Genomic DNA, 27,323 nt, shown 5'->3' with positions numbered 1-27,323 from the left:
TATTTTTCTCGTTTATGTTTTTCACGTTTGCCAACACACACTTTTAATTGTTAATATCTTTCATTTCGTATTAGCACTAAATATAAAAACTTCACCATATTAAAGTAATCGTGAATACGAATCCAATAAAATCACTCATGACTATATTTAGTTTTATAGATTAAATGTGAGTTAGTAATTTGTCTTATGTTATGTACAGTACCGACATCACAAACAGAAAAAAAAAAAAGAAACAGAGAGAATACTTATTTCGCTTAGCGAAAAAAAAACAAACAGAAAAAACTACTTCATTCCTCCTTGTCAATGTGCCAGGGACGAGGTCCCACCTTTATTCATACTCCCTCTGTCCCTCTCATTTGTTTACGGTTACTATTTTGGGATGTCCCTCTCATTTCTTTACATTACCATAAATAATAAGTTTTTCCCATCATTACACCCACTATCTTCCCCCCACTATCTCATAGAGTACTATTTAACAATAAAAACTACTATTACACCCACTACTTTCCTCCACTATCTCAAATCTATTATTAAATATTGATGGGTCCCACCACTTTACCCCCTTTTCATCTAACTTTACTCATTTTTCATACATTGTCTTGGTTTCCGTGTCCCCCTCCAATGTAAACAATTGAGGGGGACGGAGGGAGTACAATTTTTTCTTTATGAACTAGATCGATTATTTCTGATAAAAGAACAGCTCATTTAGTGGTCATGGTTAGGTCAAAGCTTTGCCGTCAAACAATAACTGACATAGTTTCTTTGTAAGCTACAACAGAATGCAGACCGGTGATGAGAATTACTCTCTCTATCCCTGTGGTTTTTGTCTGGAGGACGGACATTTAAATTTTTTATAAAATATAATATTATAAATTATTTTTAACTTTTTTGTTGAATAAGAATTTAATATTTAAAAGGATTTAAAATTTTAATATATCTTTTAAAATCGTGACAAATAATGAAAAAACCGTAAAAAAAAAAAAAGTGGCTCGTCAGTCCTGCACCATGTTTGCGCTCTGTAATTTGTGTCACCGATAACAAGTTGCAGTTTAAATAATTCGACAGTTATACCAAGTGGTAACATGTGGGCTCCATTTCATTGATCCTTAAATCAAAGATCGCAGACCGGATAAACAAGATAAGAGTGTGTTGCAAAAAAAAAAAAGATTTAACTGGAGATAAGAATTATCCTTTGTGAGAACATATCCAGTCGGAAACTGTTAAAATGAATAAAGAAAAATAAAAAAACGGGGTGAGTGAGGCATAAAGGGGAAGTTAATGCGGACAATAATTTGGAAACATTCAACATATCCGAAAGAGAGAGGAGGAAGATAATGTGGGCCTGGTGGTCTGCTCTGCTCTGATTAGCTACCCACCGTCCACCAAGTTGTTGCGTATGCCATTCACGTGCTCTTCTTGGACATGCACGTTCATTTTATCATCCACTCGGTGTGGATATTTTTAACCCAATTTTCAGAGTTTACAACTAGATTTTACTTATTTGCGAGAGATGAGGATTCTTTTCGTTTTCAATTTGCTAAAGTCTTTTTCTTTGTTACTCCCTCCGTCTCCTTTTACTTGTCCTTTTTGAAAAAATAACGCATCTTAAGAAAATGTTAGTTGGATATCTTGTTTTCATGCATATCCCTAATAAATGTAATGAATTAGATAAAGTTGTGTATATATATATATATGCTAGTCAAACATTGGAAGTTGTTACTTTTTGAAAAAACATACAAAAAGTTGCTTTGAAAAGAGAAGTGGACAAGTAATTTGGGACAATTTTTTTTTCTAAAGTGGACATGTAAAAAGGGACGGAGGGAGTACCTCTTTAAACTTTTTTTGAAAAAAATACTTTTTTTAAAATTAAACAAGAGGTGCAGATTTATATTGCATGAATATGAGGATTTGCTTTGCCAATACCATGATGACGATTTTTTAATGCTTTGAGATGTCTTGTAAATAAAGATTAATGAAATAATGGTAGTGATAATTTGGATAAGGTTTTATATTTAAAAGGAAGGATAAGATGCTTATTTCGGCCGGGATGATAATCTTCTGGATATTGTGGGCTATTATTGCAATGCGCAGTACATAAACCTTCACCAAACACTCATCATGGTTGACTCTTTGAAGGATAAAATAAAATAACGAATTTTCTATTGGCCCCATGGGCACACAATAGTCACCAACTCCCATGAGATACTAATTTTTGATTGGTGGATAGATGGCCCCCTTGCATTTACATCAAGTCCACCAATCAAACGAGACATTTTCATGAAAGTCAGTGCTTATTGTATGCCCTTGTCACACATTAGAAAGACCGATAAAATAAATTAGGATGAAGTAGTAGCAATATTTGTGTGCTTGTATGTAATGTAAACGGTAATTCGATCAATTAATTAGTGATTAATTTTTTGTAAGGTGTTTTCTGATTTGATATTTAAAATTTAATTAATTATTATAATTTATTTAAATATATATATTATATAATAAATTAGATATTATTATACCATTTTAAATATTTATTTTCAAATTTAATTAATTTTTATAATTAATCTCACTAAATATATAATAGTCCGATTAATCTCTCTTTTTTTTTTTTTTTTTGAATAAAGTCCGATTAATCTCTAATCAGCGTGTCAGTAATTAACCCCATTCCCAATTTTTTACCAGCATGACACGGGACATCTAATTAAACACTCTTCTTTTGCTGTGTTCCGGTATATCCATTTTGGCTTCTCTTCTCCCATCTCCCAACCTCCACAACCCCCAATATTTAACACCCCCAATCCCCAAGATTTCCCCAACTAAAACCACCCCTCATCCCCAAATCCCCCAAACCAAACCCCCAAATCCCCCAAACTTCAACCAAATCTCAGGCTTTTTCGACCACCAAAAATGACCAGGCGCTGCTCACATTGCAGCAACAATGGCCACAACTCACGCACTTGTCCCAACAGAGGTGTGAAGCTGTTTGGCGTCAGATTGACTGATGGGTCTTCTTCTATTAGGAAGAGTGTTAGTATGGGCAATTTGAGCCACTATGCTGGATCTAGCCTCAAGAATGGCCATGACTCTCCTGGTGATAATCTTGATCATGGCGGAGATGTGGCGGATGGTTATGGTTCTGAGGATTTTGTTCCTGGCTCTTCTTCTTCTGGAAGAGAACGAAAGAAAGGTTTGATTTTTATGATTTTTTTTTTTTGTTGAGTTTAGCTTGTTTGAATAGCTTATGAGCTTATTTAATGATTTGATTGTATAGATCGACATTATTTGTTTTGTAATGCACTCAATTGGGTTGTGGGACTGACCTTTACTATACTGGGTAGTGAAAATCTTGATAATGTTTTGGAAGATGGTGATTTCTGTTGGAGACTTTTTGGATATCTGCTAGCGGAATGTGATGATACTATTTGGATTATATCTTTTAGTGTGATAGGGGCCTTTGAGCTGCTTGATCTTGATTGACGAGTGTGTAGTAATTTGTGATTGAGGTTTTGTGTAATAATTGAGCTGGGGTCGAAGATGTGTGTATCATATCTACCATGTTGAATTCCAATTTCTAAGAGATGTATTTAGTTTCATGTTGACCATTAGGATTTTGTTGACACAAGTTCTCTAGGTTGTCAATACTATTATGAACTTAATGTAAGAATGTTCCTGAATTCAGGATGCAATAATGTGAAATGTTTGACATAGGTACACTTGAAAGTGATATGATTATTACCCTTTTTTTTTGTTATTGTTGAAATGACTTATTTTCATATCTAGGTGTTCCATGGACCGAAGAGGAGCATAGGATGTTCTTGCTTGGTTTGCAAAAGCTAGGCAAAGGTGACTGGCGTGGAATTTCGCGTAATTATGTCATTACCAGAACACCGACCCAGGTAGCCAGCCATGCCCAGAAATATTTCATCAGGCAATGCAGTATGTCTAGGAGAAAGCGAAGGTCAAGCCTGTTTGACATGATTACTGATGAAGTAAGTGATTATCTTATTATATTGTCTAAATTTAATTATTAATTTGCTTGTGTATGATACATAGTGAAATGAAGAGCATTGTGGGTTCATGCCACTACTTCTGAGAACACATTCACAAATAATGGTTTAGTGGTCATACTTTTGAGCAACATAAATCAGTTTTCCACAATCTATTACCATGTAGTTGACAGTATTTCAACAAATTAGTTGGCGGCATATAAGTGTATAGTCAATAAGAAGTCTGTAGTGTACAGCTATTAATATAGTTTCGTATTATTCTCCTTCATGATATTGACTTATTTTGCAGCCAGTTGAGACTCCAATGGTGTCGCATGATTTCTTTTCCGTTAATACTCAAGAAGATGAGACCCAGATTGATCCATTGCCTGCTCCTGCAGTTGAACAAGAATGCGAACCAATGGAATCCACCAAATCTAATGACGTGGAACCTTCCTCTTTTCAACCAGAAATTTCTCAGTACTGTTATCCAGTTTACTATCCTGCCTACATCTCTTCTGTTCCAACTTCGCACCCATATTGGTCTGGTTGCAGTGAGGAGCCACGTAAGATAGAGAGTCATGTGGTACTTAAGCCAACAGCAGTGCATTCCAAGAGCCCGATCAATGTTAATGAACTGGTTGGCATGTCAAAGCTCAGCCTAGGGGCATCCATTGGCAGGGATGAAACCTCCACTCTCTCGGTTAAGTTACTTGAAGGTCCCAGTAGGCAGTCTGCTTTTCAAGCTAAACCTACACCTGCTAATTCAGGTATGATCTCGGGTAATAATGCAATCCATGCAGTTTAATAAAGTCTAGGGTGTTAGGTTGGAAGGTGCTGCTGAGCTCTAGCAAAAGTTCTTGTTTATAGAAACGCAACAATGATATTTAGTTGGCTTGAGGCTTTGTTGATTTTGTATCACATCTTAAATAAGCTTCTGGTGTTCCGAAGCACTGAACTTAACGCCAGTCCCTTGTAACTTTTAGTTTATGTCAGTTGTGTCATATTAAATTATTATTAATAGAATTTTAGTCGGACTTTTTTGCCATTTCTGATTTATTTATCAGTATATCTTTTTGGAAAATATGTTTTCTCATGAGGTCCTGCTAATAGAGGCTGGTTTCTCTCAATAGAGTTAATTGTGGAAACACGATAACATTTACAGGATAGGGGTATCGTTCTCTTCTTTAGTCAAGTGGCCTAGGATCAGACTCGTTAGCAACACAAGATGGTTCAGACTTCAGAAACAATGTGCGTCTATTTTAGAGTGATACTCATCAGACCCATTAGCAACACAAGATAGTTCAGAAACATATTTAACAGTGATACTTATTACTGATAGCAAATTACAGAATCACTTGCTAAATAACTAGCAACAAGCAACAAGCAACCAGCAATAGTTTCTAGCGTTCATCAGTTATGATGTAGTTACAATAGCTGAGACGATCCTATACCACATGAAATTAACTAGCAAACTTATAAGTAGAATCGCGGATAAAGTATGAAAATAAGGTTAATCCTAACTTTTTCATACTTTTCGGAATAGCCTTACACAGGCAGAGTATTTATATCACTGGAAAATGCATGTATATATGGAATATGAATGCTTGTCCGCAAGTTACTGCTGTACAGGTAGCCTCCCCTGATTCCACCTGAATTTCTGTTTTGAATCCAACTTAATACACACCTTCCTAAGAAGAAAAGGGCTAAAATTAGATAAACATTTACGGAGTTGGAAGAAGTTGAGAAAATAATCGAGACTAAAGAAGCCACTGAAGTGAAACCAAGAAACCTGATGAAATTAATGTGAACTAGAGTGCTCCAAGTCGAAAAGCGACAAATGGAGCTCATAGAATGCTCAGTGTCGCATCCAAAGCAGTAGAGTAGTAGAGTAGAGAGGGCAATGAACATGGTTTTTGGGTGTGTCTGGAAGGGTGAAGAGTCTTGTGATTGATACTTGATTTGCATGACATCGAAGAGGAAAGATATAGCTATCCCAATAATAGCCATGCTTGTATTTTGTTGTATTGTTGAGCTGTTGATGGATTTTGATTGTACTAGTATATATACCACATTTAATTGCGTAGGTGAATTGATAAACATGAACTGAGGTGGAGGAGAATAAGAAGCCATATACTTGCTCAACAGGGACGGTAATGCGATTTGTGTGGTGATACAGAGCGTTGTTTGAGTTATATATAGTAGTGGAAATTATATATATAGTGTAGTTATATATAGCTGCGAAGTAGTACTTTTGTTACGTAGTTCTACTTCTGCCGACATGGGGCCTCACGTTCTAAAGTGACGGTTTACTTTCCGGTGAGAAAGTTAGAAATTGATATTAGTAGTATATATCAATGTGAATGTGGCATACTCTATATTAATATGTACCGCCAAGTTATGCATGTGTTTTTGCGAAAAAGTTTGCATGAATATATTTACGGTTTTTCTAGTGTTGCCCATGAGCACATGCTGAGTGTGAAATTTTACAAGTTTGAAGATTTTGATTGGCTCTCATATCTTAATAATAGTGGATTCCCTGCATATACAACAACCATACCAATCAAAACCTCCCAAACATATCAAATTCTGCGCTTAGCATGTGTACATGAGCATAAACCCATATATTTAACTGATTATATGTATGTGATGATGTGATTCGGTGAAAAAGTTGACATGAATGTATGTTAGTAGTATCGATGTGGTGTAATATTGCAATGGACGTGCATTAGTAATATTGACGTATATATTTATAATGTTAATATGTATCATCATATTATGTATATAAACCAATATTTTATGAAAATATTTTTATATGGAGTTTCGTAGTATAATACTATAAATTCTTATTTATTATAAAATTTATCATATAATACATATAAATATGATTTTAATATAAAATAATACATGATGTGAATATTATAAATAATTTAGTATTTAAAATCTGAACAAGAAGACGATTATAAATCCGAAGCAGTAAACTAGCAGACTGCGATTGATACTTGATTTGTGTAACGGCAAAGGTGGAAAGATACAACTATCCCAATGATAACCAGGTTGTATTTTGTTGAATTGTTAGCTATGATGACTGGATTGTGGATTTTGATTTTACAACTATAATAATCCCAGTATTATACTGTAGAAAATTTCTTGTCAGGCCCATCCTTAGGCATATTTCAAATCCCACTTCCTGGTTAGGAGTGGAGTAGTTTTGGTTTACTATTAGAAAAAACTCCAACAAAGACCTTAAGCAAGCACGGCACTTGTCGAATGTAATACTTTAAATTCTTTTCCAAGTATGATCTACAGAAGAATATTAGAATAAGCACCAATTCAAGAATGACATTAATAAGGAAGCAATGCAATATCAACTCAGCCCAGCCATGCTATTTTAAGTCTGTTTATTTGTCCGTTACCCAATCTGTCCTATTAGAGTGGCACCTAGTAATAAATAAGGGTGTAGTTGTCTTTTCTCAGTTGGTTAGAATATTCTCCACTCTCTCATTGTTGGCATATAATGACAATGATTGAGGCGCATAGATCTAGAATGATTTGATACATTTTTGGTGTGTAAAAGCTGAGCTTGAAACCTTCTTTTCGTTAATTCCATTTGCTTTCTGCATTCTATTTCTTTTACTCATCATGGTATCAGAGCATGAGTGCAGTTTGTAATCTTCATTTTTCCTTCCCTTTCACCTCAGTATAATTTACTAAATTACCATACATATTGAGTGATACTCGTGCTGATATGCCATTTGACTTGATTCATATTGATACTTGGGGCCCGTATAAAGTCAATACTAGAGGTCTATTTAAGTACTTCTTGACGGTAGTTGATGATCACACAAGGTATACATGGCTGTTCTTGATGAAAAACAAATCTATTATGCCTCTTGTATTCAAAATTTCTGCAAATATATTCACACTCACTTTGTTGGTTCCACTGTTAAGTCTATTCGTTCAGATAACGCACCTGAGTTTGCAGATGCTACTTGCACTCAGTTCTACAGATCTTCTGGAATTGTCCATCAGAAATCTTGTGTCAATCGACCCCAACAGAACGCCAGGGTTGAGAGAAAACACAGACAAATTCTGGAGATTGCTCGATGCTTGAAATTTCAATCTGGCCTTCCTTTGCCCTATTGGGGAGAGTTCGTGATGACTGCCACATACCTGATAAACAGATTACCCACACAAGCCTTGAATCACAAAATCCCATATGAAATACTTTACAACGATCCAGTGGCTTTTGAGGATTTGCGAGCCTTTGGTTGTTTAACACTAGCTTCCAACCCAAGCCAAATGCATGATAAATTTGACCCAAGAGCCGTACCATGTGTGATGATTGGATACCCTCCTAACCAGAAGGGCTACAAATTGCTGAATCTGACAACTATGCAGATGTTTGTTACTCGAGATGTTATATTTCATGAGATTGTTTTTCCCTTGAACCCCACCTCACCAAAGCCATATGTGCAAGCTGCACCCTGCATAATGCCACAACCAGCTCAGCCAAATAACACCTGTGTTGACGACATCTTCGTCACTGAGATAGATGAGACACAAGATGAGCCCAACAACCAGACAACTCAGCACTCTCCAGTATTGAGACGATCTGCCAGAGTCACCAAGCCTCCCACTTGGCTGGAGAACTTCGTCACAACACCACCAAGTGCCAATGTTGCATATGTGACAGATCAAGTTATCAACCCTCAATTCAATTGCTTCTTGGTATCACTATCCAACACCAGTGACCCTGTAACATTCAATCAAGCTGTGCAAGAAGTGCATTGGGTTGACGCCATGAACAGAGAGCTGTCAGCTCTAGAAGACAATGGCACATGGGAAATGACTACACTGCCACCGGGTAAGAAAGCCATTCCTCGCAAATGGTTGTTCAAGACTAAATATAACCCAGACGGAACAGTTGAGAGACATAAAGCTCGATTGGTAGTATTGGGGTGTAAGCAAATCTATGGCATAGATTATCTGGACACCTTCGCCCCCGTGGCAAAACTTACTATAGTCAGAACATTATTGGCTGTGGCTGCCATAAACGACTGGATAGCTATTCAAATGGACGTCACGAACGCTTTCTTGCACGGTGATCTTCATGAGACTGTGTATATGAAATGCCCTCAAGGGTACAAAGGCTGGGGTAGCAGAATTTCTGTACAACAAGCTTCTACAACATCACAAGCATTGGTTTGCAGGCTTGTAAAATCTATGTATGGTTTGAAACAAAGTCCACGGCTGTGGTTCAATAAACTTTCACTGAAGCTGATCACACTGGGTTACTCACAATCAAAGACTGATTACAGTCTCTTCACAAACAGACAGGATTCCAAAATCACTCTTGTGTTGGTGTATGTCGATGATCTTCTCATCTTTGGGAATTCTTATGAAGAAATCGACTCACTCAAGGCTCTGCTGTCTACTTCATTCCATATGAAAGATCTGGGTAATGTAAGGTACTTCTTGGGCCTTGAAATAGATAAAACTCCTGCTGGTTATTTTGTCTCTCAACGTAAATACACAATGGACTTGCTGGCTGATTTTGGTATGCAAAATGCAACACCTGTGAAAGTTCCAATGGATTGTCATCTGAAGTTGCATCCTGACAAAGGAGAACCATTGGTGGATCCTCATCCATATCAACAATTGTTGGGCAAGCTCATATATCTGAATGTTACACGCCCGGATATAACATTCCCTGTCCATGTGCTGAGTCAGTATATGCATAAACCTACAAATGTCCACATGCAGGCTGCTAAAAGAGTTTTAAGGTATCTGGTGAACAATCCTTCTCAGGGTATTCTTCTCGCAAACTCATCTTCAGCTCAGGTACATGCTTATTGTGATAGTGACTGGGCAAGCTGCCCATGAAGGAATTTACGGAAGAGCGGAAGCATGATATAACAATTATCAATCCGTAAATCATGAATCGCGCATATAGAAAGACACATAAATTACACATACGATTTATGAAATAGTTTTAGAATCGAATTCTAACCTTTAAAAGCGATCCAAGGAAGACAAAGAGAGGTCCTAGCAGTTGCTTCTCAATGCGTGAAGCACTCTACCGGTATCCACCAAGATTAATCCTTCGATGAAGCTTTTATAAAGATGGAGCCCTTCTACTTTTGAGAGAGAGAGAGAGAGATGAAGAAGGTGAGGGAGGCTACTAGGTTTTCACAAAACCCTAGTTGTCTAAAGCCTTCTCATCTCTTTCTTTATATAGGGCCCTCCTAGGTTTTACACAATTATTATATCAATATATATTAATATATATAAATCCCACACTTTATCTTATAAAATGTTTAAATAATAATTAAAACTATTTTAATTATTATTATTTTCTAAACTCCTTAGAAAATAACCTGCTCTCTCAAAAAATCCCTTCATCAATAAATTAATCTTTTTATGGTGTGACCCTGTAGGTTCAATATTATGCCGGTAGTAGAAATAAATAATAATAAACCTTTTATTAATTATTTATATGAATTCTAAAATTCACTAAATATAATTAACTGATCAATTATATTTATTCTACATCGTGAGTGATGCTTCTCAACATATCGCGACTATCCGGATAATATGAATTCTCTGCTTAGAATAACAAGAACCTGTCAGTGACTAGTTACCGTACAATTAATTCCTTCTACCCTTACAATATCCCGATTAAATACAAGGCATGGATCTCGTGTCAAGCCTATCAAATTTAATCATATGATTTCTTGTTCTTAATGCGAAGTTCATATTAATGCAAATTAGAAACTCCTTTCTAATTTCATACACTCTGGCCAGAGATTCCAGAACTTGCATAGAAAGAATAACATAGGATATTCTCTTCCTATACTGGAAGGGGTAGATCCTCTATTGACGTTAACTATCTCTATACATAAATCCCTATGCCCAGAATAGTCCTAATGGTTGTCCTTGAGACTAAGGACTAAACCAAAGCACAGTTCTTTATATATAAGATAACTTTAACGATCTCAAGTCTTAGGACACTTGTACAACTATCACTCAGTGAATAACTATTGACACGTGAGTAATCTCCATTAGTTATTCAACTTATCGAGTCATGTTCAGTGAACTTATTCCCCAATAAGCACCTACATACTGGCTATAGTGTCACCACACAAATGCCTATGAGAACAGACATCCTCCTCAAGGGAGCAAGCACAGTATGTACCAATCTTTGCGGATTTACTAACTTCCGATTAGTTATCCTATGATCAGGAACTGTTTAAGTCCAGAGTTATCATCTTCTAGATCTCACTATTATAATCTCATTATAATTCTAGAAGCTTTACTCCAAACTATGGAACATCTTATTTAAAACACTTTAAATAGATAAATCCCATAATAAAATCAAAACAAGTCTTTTATTAATATTAATGAAATCAAATACGAATACAAGAAAGTATTTCCTAACTCATCATACATGATTGGATTTAGGACAAACACTTTCAGCCCAGCCACCAGGCGTTCCACTTCTGGGTTCTGCATTCTTCTTGGCAGCTCCCCAATTTCCTGGAAATCTAAAAAGCAAAGTGTAGTGGCTCGATCGACAGCTGAAGCCGAATACAGGGCTATGGCCTTGCCTCCCACACTGCTCAAATGTGACAACTTAGCTGCCATCTCCATAGCTGCTAACCCTGTCTTGCACGAGAGGACGAAGCACATCGAAATCGACTGCCACTTCATTCGTGACAAGATAAACTCTGGATCCATCGTCACTCACTATGTTCCTTCCCATGCACAACTCGCAGATATCATGACTAAGACCTTACCTGTGAAGCAGCATATGAACCTACTGCACAAGCTTGGAGCCTCGAGTTCCTCTGCGGCTCCGCTTGAGGTGGAGTAATAAGGAAGCAATGCAATATCAACTCAGCTCAGCCATGCTATTTTAAGTCTGTTTATTTGTCCGTTATCCAATCTGTCCTATTAGAGTGACACCTAGTAATAAATAAGGGTGTAGTTGTCTTTTCTCAGTTGGTTAGAATATTCTCCACTCTCTCATTGTTGGCATATAATGACAATGATTGAGGCGCATAGATCTAGAATGATTTGATACATTTCTGGTGTGTAAAAGCTGAGCTTGAAACCTTCTTTTCGTTAATTCCATTTGCTTTCTGCATTCTATTTCTTTTACTCATCAGACATTAATGTTCCATAAGGAACAAATTATAATCTCAGTTCGGGTCATTTATAAATAAGATTTAACTCTGTATTGGTAAAAATTATATTCCTTCAAGTTCCGTCATCCATGTAAGACAATTGCCTCCAGATACAAAGAGCTGTATTAATAATAAAAGAAGATTCTTGCACTGTTTTAAAAATTTAGAATGCTAGGCCTGAAATATTCATCATTGACCAGTACATCAAGGACAAGGAGTCAATACAGACTAGTCAGGCATTAACAAGAAACGCTGCAGGGTGCATGATAAATTGACAATTGAGTAAGGGAAAATGCGTCTATTTGCAATTTGCATGTACAAGATAATCCTGGAAAGTTTTGTTCCCAGCTTTCTAGACAAATTTAAATTTTTAATTCAATTTTCGCGTTAAATCTTTTCTTTTGAGGACAAATCAATCACAAAATCATAATCTTCGTTTTATTATCTTTTCCTGGTATCACTTTAGATATCCAATTATCTGAATCGAAATTCCCCAAACTAATATATATCGTTATATCATCCATTAAAAGATCGTTAAATATCAAACTTGTTATTGATATTAAGATGATAAAGAAAATTTTAAATACTCGGATCTGGTGATTTTTAATCGAGAAAATGCCCAGAACAACGTATTTTGCTGGTCAATCTGCCTGAAATGTCATTTGTCAGTATTTATGCCCAAAATAACCAATAGTTCACGCATATTCTAAATGCGTCTACAAATATCAAGTCAACACTGATCAATCCATATTAATCGTAGTCCCTTTTTTATGAAGATTCCATCTATGCCTGCAAACAATGAAGAAAGGCCAGAATATTAGAGCATCTCCAACCATACAAACCCCTTGGCTAAAAAATGAGTTGGCATTCCAAAATTAAAAAATATAGCCAACATCCTGAAAAAATAGCACTCCAACCACACTAATCTGTTGTCTATAATTTTAGCCAACCTCTTATGGATGACTATATTTGTCGAACCTCTACAGGTCTGTAAGAAATCTGTAGGAAGATTACACATCATTTATTACCATATTAAACTGATATATTCTATTTTAACAATTTAAAATATTAATAACATACTATTTTTAAATTATAACCAACCAGTATAGCCAATACCATTGAAGCAAAATGTCTTACAGGTTCAACAAATTTTACATAATGTCTTACAGGTCCAATTTAGCCAACGAATATAGCCAACACTGTTGGAGATGCTCTTATAATTTAGATTTAATAAAATAATTATGAGAATGTAAATTAATATGAGTTAATATTTTAGAGTTCATATTTGGGTTTTAAAATGTTTAATTTATACTTGAAATTAAACTGACTAACGGTTAGGGTTTAGGATGGAAATTTTAGACCCTAAACCCTCGAGCCTAAACCTAATTAATTCGAGGCTTTAGGGCCGTGATGCCCTAAAGCCGAGTAACCAGTTTAATAAAGTAATAATTGAAACGTAAATTAACAATCGTTAATATATTAGGGCTCATATTTGAGTTTTAAAATAATTAATTTATACTTAAATAACATTTTAGGGTTGAACATAGACACTAGAGAGGAACTCCAAAAGTGGAATTTTATAATTTGGATTCGCATTCCCAGGATGCGTATACTGCCAGATTTGTTTACCCCACGCAAGCGCTCTATGCGTGACTGATTTGGCATCGACGATATGCTTATAGGAATGAATAGATTTAAAAAGGAGAAGATTAAAACATGAAAGGTGGTTAATACACGCAACCTTCGTATGCGTATGTCGAGGTGCGCATGTCATGCATGCGTGTAGCTCTGGTTATTTTTGGCACCATTCCCGCTTTTTGTTATTCTGAACATGTTTAAGTGATAATTAGTTATTTATGTCTTTCGTCCTTTTTAATCTTGTTCGATACAACTCGACAATTAAGATAAATCAATAACAAATTAAACGAGTGCAATTCAATTCTAGTCACATCCGGCGCCAACATGTGAATTGACACCACAATAATGGTTTAAACTTAGAATCTTGGGTGTCGATGTTTTTAAATATTAATTTGAATAATATGTAATATTCGTCTTTTATTCTTAGTTATATTTTTTGTAGTTGAATTTTTGTGATTCGTCCGTAGTTAGATATATAAGCCTTTATATTACATATTGTATTAATAGTTAATCATCTGTTTAAATTATTATGTTCTTATCGAATGAGTGCCAGAGTTGATGATTATTATGTTATTTTTCGAGACATTAAGATTTTTTATCTAAATTTTCGTAAGACATTTGTGCTTAACTCCAGATTAGACGTAAGATTTTCGATGTATCAAAAAACTCTACGTATTGTATTTCGGTCCAATTTCTCAACGCATTGTAAAAGGAAAAAAAAACCTATCTGCACAAACATAAACTCGGATAAACCAAAAAGTGCTATTACAAGCTTACACAAACATGCGCATGCTGATCATTCGTATTAACCGCGGAGCTAGGAGCAGAAACCGAGTGCTACACTGGCAGATTATCTCTGCCATTGCAAAAGACGTATCGAGAAGGGACATTAACGTGAGTGTGCATGTTACTGTAAGTGTAGTCCCCCCTGTTTTCGAGCAAAGTCTTGTATTGAGTCCAGCTTACTACCAATCTTGCCGCAAAGAAAATAGCAAAGATTAGATAAAGAATCACGGAGCTCATCAAAGAAGTTGAGAAAACAACAGAGGCAAAAGAAGCCACTGAAATGAAACCAAGAGATCTGAGAACAGTAATGTAGACCAAAGTTTGCCGCGATGAAAAATGACAAATGCAGCTAAAATAATCCTCCAAGTCGCATCCGAAGCAGTAAATTAGTAGAGTTGATAAGGCTATGGCCATGGCTTTCGGGTGAGTATGGAAGGGGGAAGCAGAATGTGTTTGATACTTGATTTGGAGGGCATCAAGAAGGACAGATATTGTTATGCCGATACTAGCCATGGCTGTATTTTGTTGCATTATCGAGTTTCTGTTGTATTTCGTTCTCGATTTTACTAATATAAACACAAAATTCAACTGCCTGGCAAAATTATTGATCATGAAATTTGGTGAAGTAGAAGCCATCAGAAGTGATGAGCAATTAAGAAAATTTTGAAATACAAAGCAAGAGAGATATTATAGTGTGTGATAGTAATGCTCGTATGGTTCTCAGTCTCTTCTGCTATATATATAGCCATGTCAGTGAAACCACACACCATGGTTTCTTTTTTAAACACACACCATTGTTAAATTCTCACACCTGTTGTCAATACCTCATCAAGTCATTTTATTCAGTATTTACACTTTATATATTCGTAAAGTCTAAGGTTGTAACTCGTAAAAACATAAACTCCAGCTGTTATAAAATATATACACATTATATATAACTGCCGGCCTAATAGTTACCTTATGATAATATATTTTATAGATGATTTTAAATTTTAAAGAGTAGACCTTGGACTATACAAATCGTTAAATTAGGACTCATAACTTATTAAAAGTGCAATGCAATTACATGATTGGCAAAAATACTCGCAAGAAAAGTAAGATCCGTGAAACTTTCATTCAAAAAAATCTACTGACTAACCAAAAGTCTGCAAGCCTACCGACTACAAAGGTCGTGCAGAGATGACCCCGAAAATTTAGTAAATAAAATTTTAATGACTGAAAAGAAAAGCGAAATGAAAGACAAGAATCTGCGAAAAAAAGAAAATAAAGAGGGAGAGAAAAAAGGAGGAAAGAAGAAAGAAGCACAAAAATTTATGTTAGGCACCGAAACAAAATCATCAAAATAACACAATCCTTAATTAATGACAAACAAAATCACAATATCTCTCCAAAAGAACATAATAATTAAAAGTGAAGATACAACAAGTCTAAAACACAATTAGAAACATAAAACCTTATAAATCTAGTTATAAATGAATTATAAAAATCAATTACAAAATATATAACCAAAATAATTGAATTTATACAATTATCGTGGGGTCAATTTACACGATCATTATTTTACCGAATGTAAATAGATGTAGACACCGGATATGAATAGAACTGAATTGCAGTCGTCTAACTTGTCATTAACTAATTCCAATTGATTTATCATCGAATCAAAATTTTGAAAATCAAGTGGATATAATATTTAAGAACAGATCCAGTGAAAAGTATCATTGAAAAAATAAGAGCAAATCAAAAGAAATTTATCAAAAAACAAATCCGGTGGAAAGTATTTAAATTTTATTTAGAAAAATAAATTTTCAAAATAAATTATAAAATTATATTAAAAAATTATTTAAAAATAAATTATAAAATTATATTAACATATCGGGAAAATAGATTTTTTTGCCACTCAACTTATTGTGTTTTTAGAAACTTAACACCCAACTAAATTTTTTTCCTTTTTAGTCACTAATGTTAGGTTTGGTTTTATTTTTAGCCACCAACTCAGGTTCGGATTTGATTACTAGCATTATAATAATTTTTTGTAGCATCATTCATACATAGTGGGTGATAGTATGTAATATTTTGATGATATGTCTTTTGTTTATATCTTTATATATAGTAATAATAATATAACATGAGCCGATGAAAAATTAAAATCAGGAAAAAATGTAATTAAAATTTTGAAAATTCAATAAATCATGAATATGGAATCAATGACTTCAAACAATTCAATCTCATAAGATAAAGTGTATTTGAGTGATATGATGCATCATTTTTCGTTATTGTTATTTAAGTTTCAATCGACTAGCTCAATTTAAGATCTCTCTTAAATTTATCTTCAAAAATTTTAATAACTTTATCTTATTACAATTTTCAAGATAAACAAATAGAGAAGAAAACTTAATCTTCGATGATTGTTCTCTGTAATGCATCATTTTATGTTATATTACTCCCTCCTTCCCTCTCATTAGTTTACAGTTTTTTCTACTGCTTAATACTTATTCAAGACTCTTATGAAACATAGTTTTATAACTTATTTTTTGTGTGTAAAAATTTAAACGCTGAATTTTCATTCGGAAGAAAAAAAAAATATTTATGAAACTACATATTTTAAAAGCCATAAGATGCGTGTAAAATTCTCATCACCCAAGATAAACGACCTTGGATACATAAAAAGTACTATATATAAAGATACAAACATATATCAAATCATCAAAACATTACATACTACCACTATATTATTTTTTAATTTTTTTACAAATGCAACAAGTTTAGTGACAAAAAAAATTATGATAATGCTAGTAATCAAATCCGAACCAAAGTTGGTGGCTAAAAAAAAATCCAAACCTAACATTAGTGATTAAAATGGAAAAAAATTTAGTTGGGTGGTAAGTTTCTAAAAGCACAATAAGTTGAGTGGCAAAAAAATCTATTTTCCCTAACATATCATGTGCCCGTTTCCAGGTTGTGCGAGACTGCGATGGAGTATATTTGTAAGACGGAGGAAGGAAAAGAAAATCCGAATTATAATGAGTGACCCATTTAAACTGTTGGCGGGTCTCTTTATTAATACCCCAGCCCGCCCGTTTTAGCCACCCCCAATCTCACAAATTACCGGCTACTTCCCGATGGAGTCACAAACCCTAATTTCAACCCACCACCATCCTCCCATCGATCCTCCGCCACCCTCCGACGAGAATACATCAGCTCCCCCTGATTCAACTCATTCTCATCCTTCTCACCCTCCCCTCAATCCTCCGCCACAATCCGCCGATAAAATCGGAGTTCCTACCGAGTCAAACCCGGCCGAGTTACCACCGAGTCAAGACCAGAAACCAAATAAGTCGCAACAAGTATCCGATAACGGCAGCGCTAATGATAATGGAAATTCCGGTGAAGCAAATGGACGCCGCCGCCGCCGGAGCCGGTGGGAGCCACTGCCTGCGGACTCGAATGGAGAGACTAAGAAGCGGAAGTCACGGTGGGCTGATGACGAGCCGACGCCGGTGTTTCAGTTGCCTGATTTTATGAAAGATTTTGCTCAAGGTATCGAAATCGACCCCGAAATTCAGCTTTTAAATGCTAGGTTACTTGAGATTAGTAAAATGCTACAGACTGGTGTGCAATTAGATGATCGTCCCGAAGGTGCTAGGTCGCCTTCGCCTGAACCTGTTTATGATAATTTTGGTGTTAGGGTTAATACTAGAGAGTTTCGAGCTAGGGAGAGGCTTAATAAGGAGAGACAGGATATAATTACGCAGATTATTAAGAGGAATCCTGCATTTAAACCACCTGCTGATTATAGGCCACCGAAGCTTTATAAGAAGTTGTATATTCCTATGAAGGAGTATCCGGGGTATAATTTTATTGGATTGATTATTGGGCCGAGAGGGAATACACAGAAGAGGATGGAGAAGGAGACAGGAGCGAAGATTGTGATTAGAGGGAAGGGGTCGATTAAGGAAGGAAGGTTTGGACAGAAGAGGGATTTGAAGTTTGATCCTTCTGAGAACGAGGATTTGCATGTTTTGGTGGAAGCGGATAATCAGGAGTCGCTTGATGCTGCTGCAGGGATGGTGGAGAAGCTTTTGCAGCCGGTTGATGAAGTGTTGAATGAACATAAGAGACAGCAGCTCAAGGAACTTGCAGCGTTGAATGGAACAATTAAGGATGAGGAGTTCTGTAGACTGTGTGGTGAGGCTGGGCATAGGCAGTATGCTTGTCCTTCGAGATTGTCTACTTTTAAGAGTGACGTTTTGTGTAAGAATTGTGGTGATGGTGGACATCCGACTATTGATTGTCCTATGAAAGGGGCAGCTGGGAAGAAAATGGATGATGAGTATAAGAACTTTTTGGCGGAATTAGGAGGAACTATGCCAGAGTCTTTTACTAAAGAGAGTACACCTTTGGCTATTATGGGTTCAAATAATTCTGGAAGCAATCCTCCTTGGTCCAGCAACAACAGTTCTGCAAGTATTGGGAGCTCACTACATCCTGGACTAGGAAGCAATGTGACGAAGGTTGGAAAAGAAATTGATGACACGAACCTATATATAGGCTACTTGCCATCAACAGTTGAAGATGATGAATTGATTAGACTGTTTCAGCCTTTTGGTGATATAGTAACAGCCAAGGTTATAAAAGATAAAATTAGTGGATTGCATAAAGGATATGGGTTTGTCAAGTATTCTGATGTTTCTCAAGCCAATCAGGCAATTGCTAGCATGAATGGTCATCATATAGACGGAAGAGCAATTGCTGTTAGAGTTGCAGGAAAGCCTCCTCAACCTGTTGTACCCCCTGGACCTCCTGCTCCTCCTGTTCGTGCTTATCTTGGCCCAAGCCAAGGATATAATGGATACCCACCCCAGCTAATGCAATCAGGTGGTCCTCCTGTAATCGCAACACCTGGAAGTTACACTGGTGCTCCAGTTCCTTGGGGCCCTCCTCCTCCCTATGCTTCTTACATTCCTCCCCCTCCTGGATCTAACATGTACACCTCGTATCAGCCTCCACCAATTCCTCCCTATGGTATACAATATCCCCCAACTCAAGTTGCTACCTCTGGTGCTCTGGCTCAAACCTTCATTTCTACTGAACTCCAACAGAGCTACTCTACTGGAATGCAATCTCAGGAGGATACACTTGCATCCAATAACATTTATGGAAATTCATCCGTTGGTATGCCACCAAACTCACAGCCACCATACCTTGCATCTTCTCTGGGTCACCCTTCCTATTGCACTTTAAATCCTCCACCTCCACCTGTGAATGCAGAAAATCCGCCAATGCCTCCACCTGCGCCGCCTGCAGAACAAAATACACAGAGTACTTGTGGTGCAGAATCGGAGTACGATAAATTTATGGCTGAGATGAAATGAGAAGGTAGTCTGCTGACATCCTTTCATCCAATGTAAGTATGCAATTTGTTTTTTAGCCTCTTATCTCACCCTCCCTATTTATTTTAACATTTTAAAAAAGTTACGCACTAGGTTTATCTTGGGTCTTTTGAACATTTCTAAGAGACTAGCTATATGATGTCCTAAACTATAATTTTGAGGAATATACTACAAAAGTTCACTCCAACAGAGATTCCCTAAACATTTATGATCCACTTTAATTCCTCACAAATAGGTAATGGCTAACCATTCCTCATTTTGTTTTTAGTGATTAAGGATTTAACTTCCCACCTTTATCACACTCTTTCCCACATTTTTTACATTATCTTTTTGCTAATAGAATTTGAATCTAATACTACAATAATAATAGGGAACACAAGTAGGGATTATTCTTGGAGTTGTCATTCAATATAGAGTCGTCACTTTTTAAAAATTGAATTGTTTATAATATATTTAGGTAAGCTTACCAGGGCAATCTTGGAGATGCTCTTAGGGAACCTCACTTGGACACTCTTGGAGATTCTTATTCAATTAATATAACTATTTGTTTTGGTACACATATTGACGAGGTTGTTATGAATTGTTGTAAAGGGAAAACCACACAAATTTAATTACAGTAGAACCTCAATAAACTTCGTCAAATGACTAATGTTTTCTGGTTCTGACATAATAGATTCTTCGACTTGTTGTAAAAGGAAAAATTTATCTTAATTTTTTTAGTACTTGCTAGTAGCAGACAATTTCTTTCAACACGTGCACTAGTCTTGTCAGCCAGATTTAAAGATTTATGTAGTGGATTGATTTGTAGACTCTAGCCAATTTTGTCTTGGGGTTGGGGATTGTGTTTCTAATGACTCCAGTACAAGTGTACAACTCTTTATAATAGCCACTACTCTGGTGTGTGTTTGTCATGACTAGTTATATAATTGTACCTTTTTAAGAGTTCTGCTTCTGCACAAAATAAAAACTAAACTTTCTGTATATTTAGAAATAGTAGTGAGCCATCTCTTATCAGTGTGATTCATTGGCTGGTAATCGACAAATGTTGCTTGAATGGAGGGCTTTAAATCTCTCTATGTCAACCGTATATATAATAAAGTTGTAGTATTCTTGCTTTTTCTAAGTTGTTTTCTTGTTCTCGTGATCTTGCTCTTTGGCAGGATGAGGTTTCTTGGAGCTCTTGTCAGCATATTTTCTTTCGCGTTGCTTATAAGTTCAAGTTTCTGGCTCACTTCTTTACTCTTGCTGTGCTAATGTTCCAATTGCAGAATCCACTTTGACAAATCCAGCGGAATGGTGCTATTATAGTTCACGATAATCAATGAGTTGGGATGGTTGCATTACTTATTTTTTTTATCTCAGGGATATAATACTAATAAATTATTGATATTGTTCTGATTCTGACGAACTTATTGTTCATTGTTTTGGCTCTTGTACTTCACGAGATTCTTTTTCAGTACTCCAAGAAATTATCCACCCCCTCCCCCAGTATCATGTATTCTCATATATATACATGTATGTGTGTGTGTATTTGTTGTGAACGGTTATACTTATTTACTTTGTTGAACCTCAGTGATGCCTGACAGATGTTTAATCAACCTTGATCTTTGAGGCTAAAAGGTATATATGCACTGAAACATATCTCTATTATAAATTCATATTGTGAACCTGAGACCTGGTACTTGCATATCGGCTTCGGAACTGTCTATCATGGGATTAACAGTTTTTGCATCAGACTTGTCTTCATGTTATACTTGTTTTTTCAGGACATGGCCTTGTGCAGAGACTTGACACATATTGCTAGCATTTATCCATTGGATCCTGGGAGTATCTAATAAGTAGTATTATAGTTGTTTCATGGGTGTTAATTTGGCTATTTTATTAACAATCTCATTTGATACTTAGTCCTGGTCTAAGTGACATTTATTCATCTGACATCTCTTGAGCTTTTTGCTGATATATCGTATACTTAGGTCTTGTGAATGACAAAGAAATTCAGTGGATTTCAAGCCATAGCCTTTGCACGGCTCCTGTCTGGCTTTGCTTTTTGTGAAGCTAATTTTGGTGAACATTTACGACCTTGGCTTCTATTTATTGCTGGAGTCTTGGGCTTTAGCCAGTGGCGCAGGTTTTGTTAAAGATGCTACCTGTAGATGTGGAATGTTTTTCTTTGAATTGATTGGAAAACAGAACAAGTACACTCTTGTTTCGTTTTAGTCTTCTTGTATTGAACCTGAGTTTGAAGTTCATACCCAACCTCAAGTATTTTATCTGAAGTCCATTGGTAAAGCGAAATAGAATTCTGGTTAGAGAATAAAGGATGGGTTTTATGGAATGAATGTTTTGACCATGCAAATGTCATTTTAAAAGATTAGTAATTTGCGGAAGTTGCAGTTTTGCTAGCTCTAGATATGCTTGGTCTGATTTCAATTACAGTATCTGTCGAAAAAGTCGTGCCAGGGTAAAAACATTGGACAGTGTTGAGGTTAGAGTGGAACGTTTCATGGCTATATCTGCACTCTATATTTTTCTAGTTTGTATTCACAAAATAATGAGGTTAGTAAAGATTGTGTATGAAGTTGATTTATATCTTATAAAATCCCAAGTTATCGTTTGGATGATTTACTTAGCACTAACGTTTGAAAATTGATAAAGCACTAAAAACTGTAACCATGAGACTATTATATGTTATTTTTGCAAACTAATTTATAAAGTTGAAATATTTTGCAAATATACTAGTATTCTTATATATTTTTTTAAAACAAAATTTTCAAAAGCAAAACTTTAATGAATTAATTTGAAAGTTTGAGAGAGAGAAAAACAGGTCAATTTAATAAAGCAACCAGTTTGTAAAGCTACATACATATTCTGCAGCAGCTAACTCTACAAATGTGCTACGAAAGTGAACCACTATTCTAAATCCAACGTGTAAAGAGGTGAAAGAACTATAAACAGGTACAACTGAAATGAACCTGAGAATCCGTTGGGACTAAATGCAGCATTTCCCTGGAACTTCCTCATCTCAGTGTGAAATTCTGTTGTATTGTTATATACACAAGTGCAGAAAGAGATTTGTTACCCTTGACCATGCAGCTTCTAGCATCATTATGAGATTTTTGTCCAGCAGTAAGCTTCCTCGTAAGCCTAGTTATGCAACTGAACATAAGAAGGCACTAGGGTTGTGCACAAAAATTATCTAGGAACCACAGATTCTTAGCACCGCCTGTCATATTGGAAATTTTGTACAGACAACAAATTTGGAAACTCACTGTACCAGCAAATGTGCAATGTAGCCGCTTACCTTGCAGAGAGCAGAATCACTGTACTTGAGAGTCATTAATACAGATGTCCCAGCCGTCAAACAAGTTAGATCCCATTATGACTATGTCATCAGAGAAACTAACCAATTAGCCGTACCAACACAAAGTACATTACTTCATATTAAGTAAAAGAAATCTGAGGACCTCATGATTACTCTGGCATTTGAATCTGATTAAGCCGGCTAACCCATATTGAATGCAAAATCATGTGGAACATATCATATTTAGTTGGTATATGGTTCCAAAGAAAATGCTTCTGCAACATCCGTACATTAGTTTGCATTTCTTCATACTGTCTTAAAGTGATAGCCAATAAAATCTCCTTTAGTTTAGGGATATCTTTTTCAGGCACGACTACTGAAAATGAACTCCAATTTAGCACATCACTTAGTGGGAGGACAAAATTATCAGCAATAATAACTGGAACACACTCGTAATAAATGGCCTCAACAATCCTTGGGCTATTCACCTCATAACCCATGGGGCAAATGCAAAATTTGCTGGATTTCATGTGCTCAGCATAAGATAATGTTTTGGAGACTCTAATGGGAATAGAACCATAAATCCTCATGTCATTGTCTTTGCCACTCCAGGTCTTGCGAAGGATCGGACGGACCCTGCCATGCATTTTCCCAGCAAAAAAGGCAAGGATATGACGTTCGGACACTCTCCTGCCACCAAGATTTCTATGAAGGTTCTTTGGATTTCTTAACTTGGTTTCCGGTAACGAAACATCCTTTCCTGGAATGAATATACCTTCAGAAGAATCTGCATTGCATAGTGCTTTAATAGAATGCTCTTTCAGTTCCTTGTGCTCAGTTAATGTGTAGGAACCCTGCAAAGATTACAGAAGAGAAATTACTAAACTCTCATCAACCTGTAAGTTCCCTCAACAACTAATGAATGAGAAAGAAATGGATGAAGAAATTGTATACATTGTCTAATACAGTTAGCTATTCAAGGGGACATTCATCTAGAACATTAAGCTTATTATGGATGTTGTATGCAAATTTAATGGCTAAAAAGTTTACTCTACCCAATCATGACAAGCAGCCAAGAAATGATCTGAACCATGACTTCGGTTCCAAAAAGGATATTTTGCAGCGAGCATGTTTACGTAGTCCCGTATATAAATTGACAGAGGTTTGAGATTATGCGAATTAGGCACATAGAGAGCCAATGCGCTCTGGCGGGCACTGTATGGAAGGTAAAACAAGTGGGCCTTTTCTGGGTCATTTGTGACAAACTTCTTGTTAAACTTCAAAGACTTCATGAACCACCCTTCAGAAGCATAGATTCCTCTGAGATAGGGTTGGTGGAATATAGGTCTCCTTCCTTCCCGATATATATAGACTTTGAGTATGAGTTCCATAAGCTCATAACTCCTGAATATACACAAATTAAAACAGTGTTCAAATTATGACTAAAGATCCTGTAATAATTAGTTTATAACTGTGTGAGGTAATCTATTAAGGGTCCTGGGACGCAGCGTTGGATCTATATTTCAAGGGTCCAGATTAAAACTTTTTTTTAAGTATCCGCTATAATTTTTCCTATCCATGAAAAATTATAGCGGATACTTAAAATAAAAAGTTTCAATCAAGACCCTTGAAATACAGATCTGATGGTAATGAAGCTGTGTGTTAGATAAAGCCTCCCTCACAATCAGTTGTCAGGGACCAAAACCCATCTATTAAATATGTGTATCAGATAAATTGTATCAATTGTCATTTTAATTTTATTCAGTTTAAGTAAATAGCTGATGTAGTTACTCCCAAAGCACTGTTATGCGTAACAAAGGATTTGACCACCTTGCTGACATAAAAACACCAATATGATACATCTTCCAGGATGTTGCTTATGCTTAACCCAGAAAAAGTACTTACAAAAGTGAACAAAAGCCTACTCTAACAACACCATCTGAGCATTTTATGAGCTAAGAATCCTTTGAGGAAATGCTAAAACTATATGTTTAATAATATCAGTCTTCCAAATTGCAAATAATTCCCTTACAAACTATGAGTATTAGCTGTCATAGTTATTAAATATTATCATTACTTGAGCACAATAGATGTACCTTTTGAAAGAAGAAACATTGTGGAATAGAGGGGCATGTAGGTTTCGATCATTTTTGACAATTGATGCTTTTTCAATCTCCTTTTTTGCATAAAGTAGCGCCTCGCCTGGCTTCAATGACTCTGTGTATCTCTAAATATCAAATGACATCTCAGAATACATTGCTTCTTGGAAAACAGAAGGCAGAAGAAAAACTAAACAAACTTACCAATGAGCTATGGGTCAAAGTTTTATAAGTAGAAGGTACTCGAGGTTTTGTTAAAACCTTTTCCTTTGTCTCCATATTTTCATCACTGGTGGCATTAAGAACAGTCTCCCCGTCTATCACTATCTTTGATTGATTCGTTTCAGCAGCATTCTTTAGTGAAACAACTTTGGTGCCAACATTGGAAGTTGCAAGCTTATCACTGGCCCTCAATGCCGTTTTATAAATAAAAACAGTGGTCCTATCTAAGGGTTGATGTGCTAAGTATTTTAGTGATGGTGATAGGTTCCATAGGGTTAGTGGATAAGGAAGTGAAGCAAGTATAAGGAATATCCCAGCTGTTGTGAAAATAACTCCAACAAAAAACAGTCTTCTCCAATTAAGCCTAAACAGCAGGAAGATCAGAATTTTGTGCCACCACCTATACATCTTATTTGTCAAACCAAACACCGTGAGTTCAAGACTGGTACCTCCGCATTAGTTTACAAACTTCCTTTATGAAACCTTACTCACATCCTATTCTTGTGATCACTCGTACCTCCACATCAGTTTATGACCTTCCGTTATGAAACCTTACTCACATCCTATTCTTGTGATCACCAGAAGCTCTATTCTTCAGCCTTATCCAAGATAAAACAAGCAAACAAGTTATTGATTTTTACAATTAAATTAGTATGTTTAAAGGTTACATAAATTTATCTTAAATGATCAGAAATGGCAAAAATGAAGCTCTGGAAATCATAAATAAATGGCCTAACATGTATATCTCTCCTTTAGAAACATCAAACAGGCAATAAAAAAGAACCCACAAAATCTGAAGGCTTGCATGATACAATTTTAACCATTACATAAAAAGTAAGAAGCTAATTAATGACTAAACAGTTATTTCATTCATAATTCTTGACTCTTTGTAATTAGTGGTTCCATATTCATTAAAGGTAAAATCTTTGATCAAATCATACACAAACACTTTCTTTCTACTAAAGGCATACATATATTAAACAGCTCAATCTCAGATAAATATTTTGGCATGAAATTAATATGCAAGCTTTATTACTTATTTCTTGCTCAATTAAAAATAAAAAGAAGCTAAGTTGATCATCAAAGCCACATGTATAGACAGAATTATGTAGAGAACTGGGGAGTGGACAAACATACCAGCAGGAAGAGAGAAGACCCAAGAAATAAACATATCAAAGCTGAATTTGTGTGTGTACAGATCTGAAGATGGTAAAGAATGAAACTTTTTTTAGCAAGAAAGATAAAAAAGGAAAGGAAAAACTGAAATGATGAGCTTTACACGGTTTTAATGGATAAAAGAAGAAACTCGAGTAAATATGAATTTATGCGCGTCAATGTGTCATTTGTGCGGATATATTAGAAATTTTAATTACTTTTTCACAGAGAGTTTTGTAAAATATTTTGTAATATTTTTTATAATAAAAAGAAAATTATGACAGGAATTTAAGACTCTAGTTTACAGCTTTCCAAAAAGGACTCTAGTTTAGATGTGAGGTCTGTATAACTTATAACCCTCCAAATTATTACCACAAATCATATTTTAGTTGAATATAATAAATTATATTACTTATAAATATTTTTGATAAAATTTCATATAAAATTCTCTTTACATGTGATCTTAAATTATATTAAAGCTCATAGATAAAATCTATTGACCGCTAAATTATATTTTAAAAAAAATAATAATATTATATTATTCGATGATCATTCATGTTTTA

General features: G+C 35.6%; 3 protein-coding genes across 4 annotated transcripts; 2 read left to right on the top strand and 1 right to left on the bottom strand.

Annotated features, from left to right (window-relative positions):
* Positions 1–2,718: 2,718 nt before the first annotated feature.
* LOC108205942 (transcription factor MYBS3) lies at positions 2,719–5,028 on the top strand. Its single transcript, XM_017376075.2, has 3 exons — positions 2,719–3,181; positions 3,775–3,983; positions 4,291–5,028. The coding sequence occupies exons 1-3, from the start codon at positions 2,902–2,904 to the stop codon at positions 4,786–4,788; spliced, it is 987 nt and encodes a 328-aa protein (XP_017231564.1). The 5' UTR covers positions 2,719–2,901; the 3' UTR covers positions 4,789–5,028.
* A 12,524-nt stretch (positions 5,029–17,552) lies between these two features.
* On the top strand, positions 17,553–22,259 carry LOC108209201 (splicing factor-like protein 1). 2 transcript variants are annotated; one of them, XM_017379996.2, is made up of 2 exons: positions 17,553–19,969; positions 21,144–22,259. In XM_017379996.2, exon 1 carries the CDS (start codon positions 17,713–17,715, stop codon positions 19,963–19,965), a length of 2,253 nt encoding a protein of 750 aa, XP_017235485.1. In that variant the 5' UTR covers positions 17,553–17,712; the 3' UTR covers positions 19,966–19,969; positions 21,144–22,259. The 2 variants fall into 2 exon arrangements, with proteins under 2 accessions (XP_017235485.1, XP_017235484.1); XM_017379995.2 differs by having other exon boundaries at positions 17,553–19,997.
* A 535-nt stretch (positions 22,260–22,794) lies between these two features.
* On the bottom strand, positions 22,795–26,909 carry LOC108210140 (probable glycosyltransferase At5g25310). Its single transcript, XM_017381410.2, has 5 exons — positions 26,743–26,909; positions 25,588–26,204; positions 25,381–25,511; positions 24,340–24,688; positions 22,795–24,138 (listed from the first exon to the last, which is right to left on the bottom strand). The coding sequence occupies exons 2-5, from the start codon at positions 26,011–26,013 to the stop codon at positions 23,455–23,457; spliced, it is 1,590 nt and encodes a 529-aa protein (XP_017236899.1). The 5' UTR covers positions 26,014–26,204; positions 26,743–26,909; the 3' UTR covers positions 22,795–23,454.
* Positions 26,910–27,323: the final 414 nt, after the last annotated feature.

This window comes from Daucus carota, chromosome 2 (genome assembly GCF_001625215.2).
Source record: "Daucus carota subsp. sativus chromosome 2, DH1 v3.0, whole genome shotgun sequence".
NCBI lineage: Eukaryota > Viridiplantae > Streptophyta > Magnoliopsida > Apiales > Apiaceae > Daucus > Daucus carota.
The sequence above is the reverse complement of the archived record's forward strand: the minus strand, read 5'-3'. Positions and strand labels throughout refer to the sequence as shown.

Coding starts and splice junctions, on each gene's coding strand:
- LOC108205942 (XM_017376075.2), top strand. CDS start 2,902: ATGACCAGGCGCTGCTCACATTGCAGCAACAATGGCCACAACTCACGC. Junction 3,182..3,774: donor TGGAAGAGAACGAAAGAAAG/GTTTGATTTTTA, acceptor TTTCATATCTAG/GTGTTCCATGGACCGAAGAG. Junction 3,984..4,290: donor TTGACATGATTACTGATGAA/GTAAGTGATTAT, acceptor CTTATTTTGCAG/CCAGTTGAGACTCCAATGGT.
- LOC108209201 (XM_017379996.2), top strand. CDS start 17,713: ATGGAGTCACAAACCCTAATTTCAACCCACCACCATCCTCCCATCGAT.
- LOC108210140 (XM_017381410.2), bottom strand. CDS start 26,013: ATGTATAGGTGGTGGCACAAAATTCTGATCTTCCTGCTGTTTAGGCTT. Junction 25,512..25,587: donor CTTTGACCCATAGCTCATTG/GTAAGTTTGTTT, acceptor TTTGATATTTAG/AGATACACAGAGTCATTGAA. Junction 24,689..25,380: donor AATGTTTCTTCTTTCAAAAG/GTACATCTATTG, acceptor GTGTATATTCAG/GAGTTATGAGCTTATGGAAC.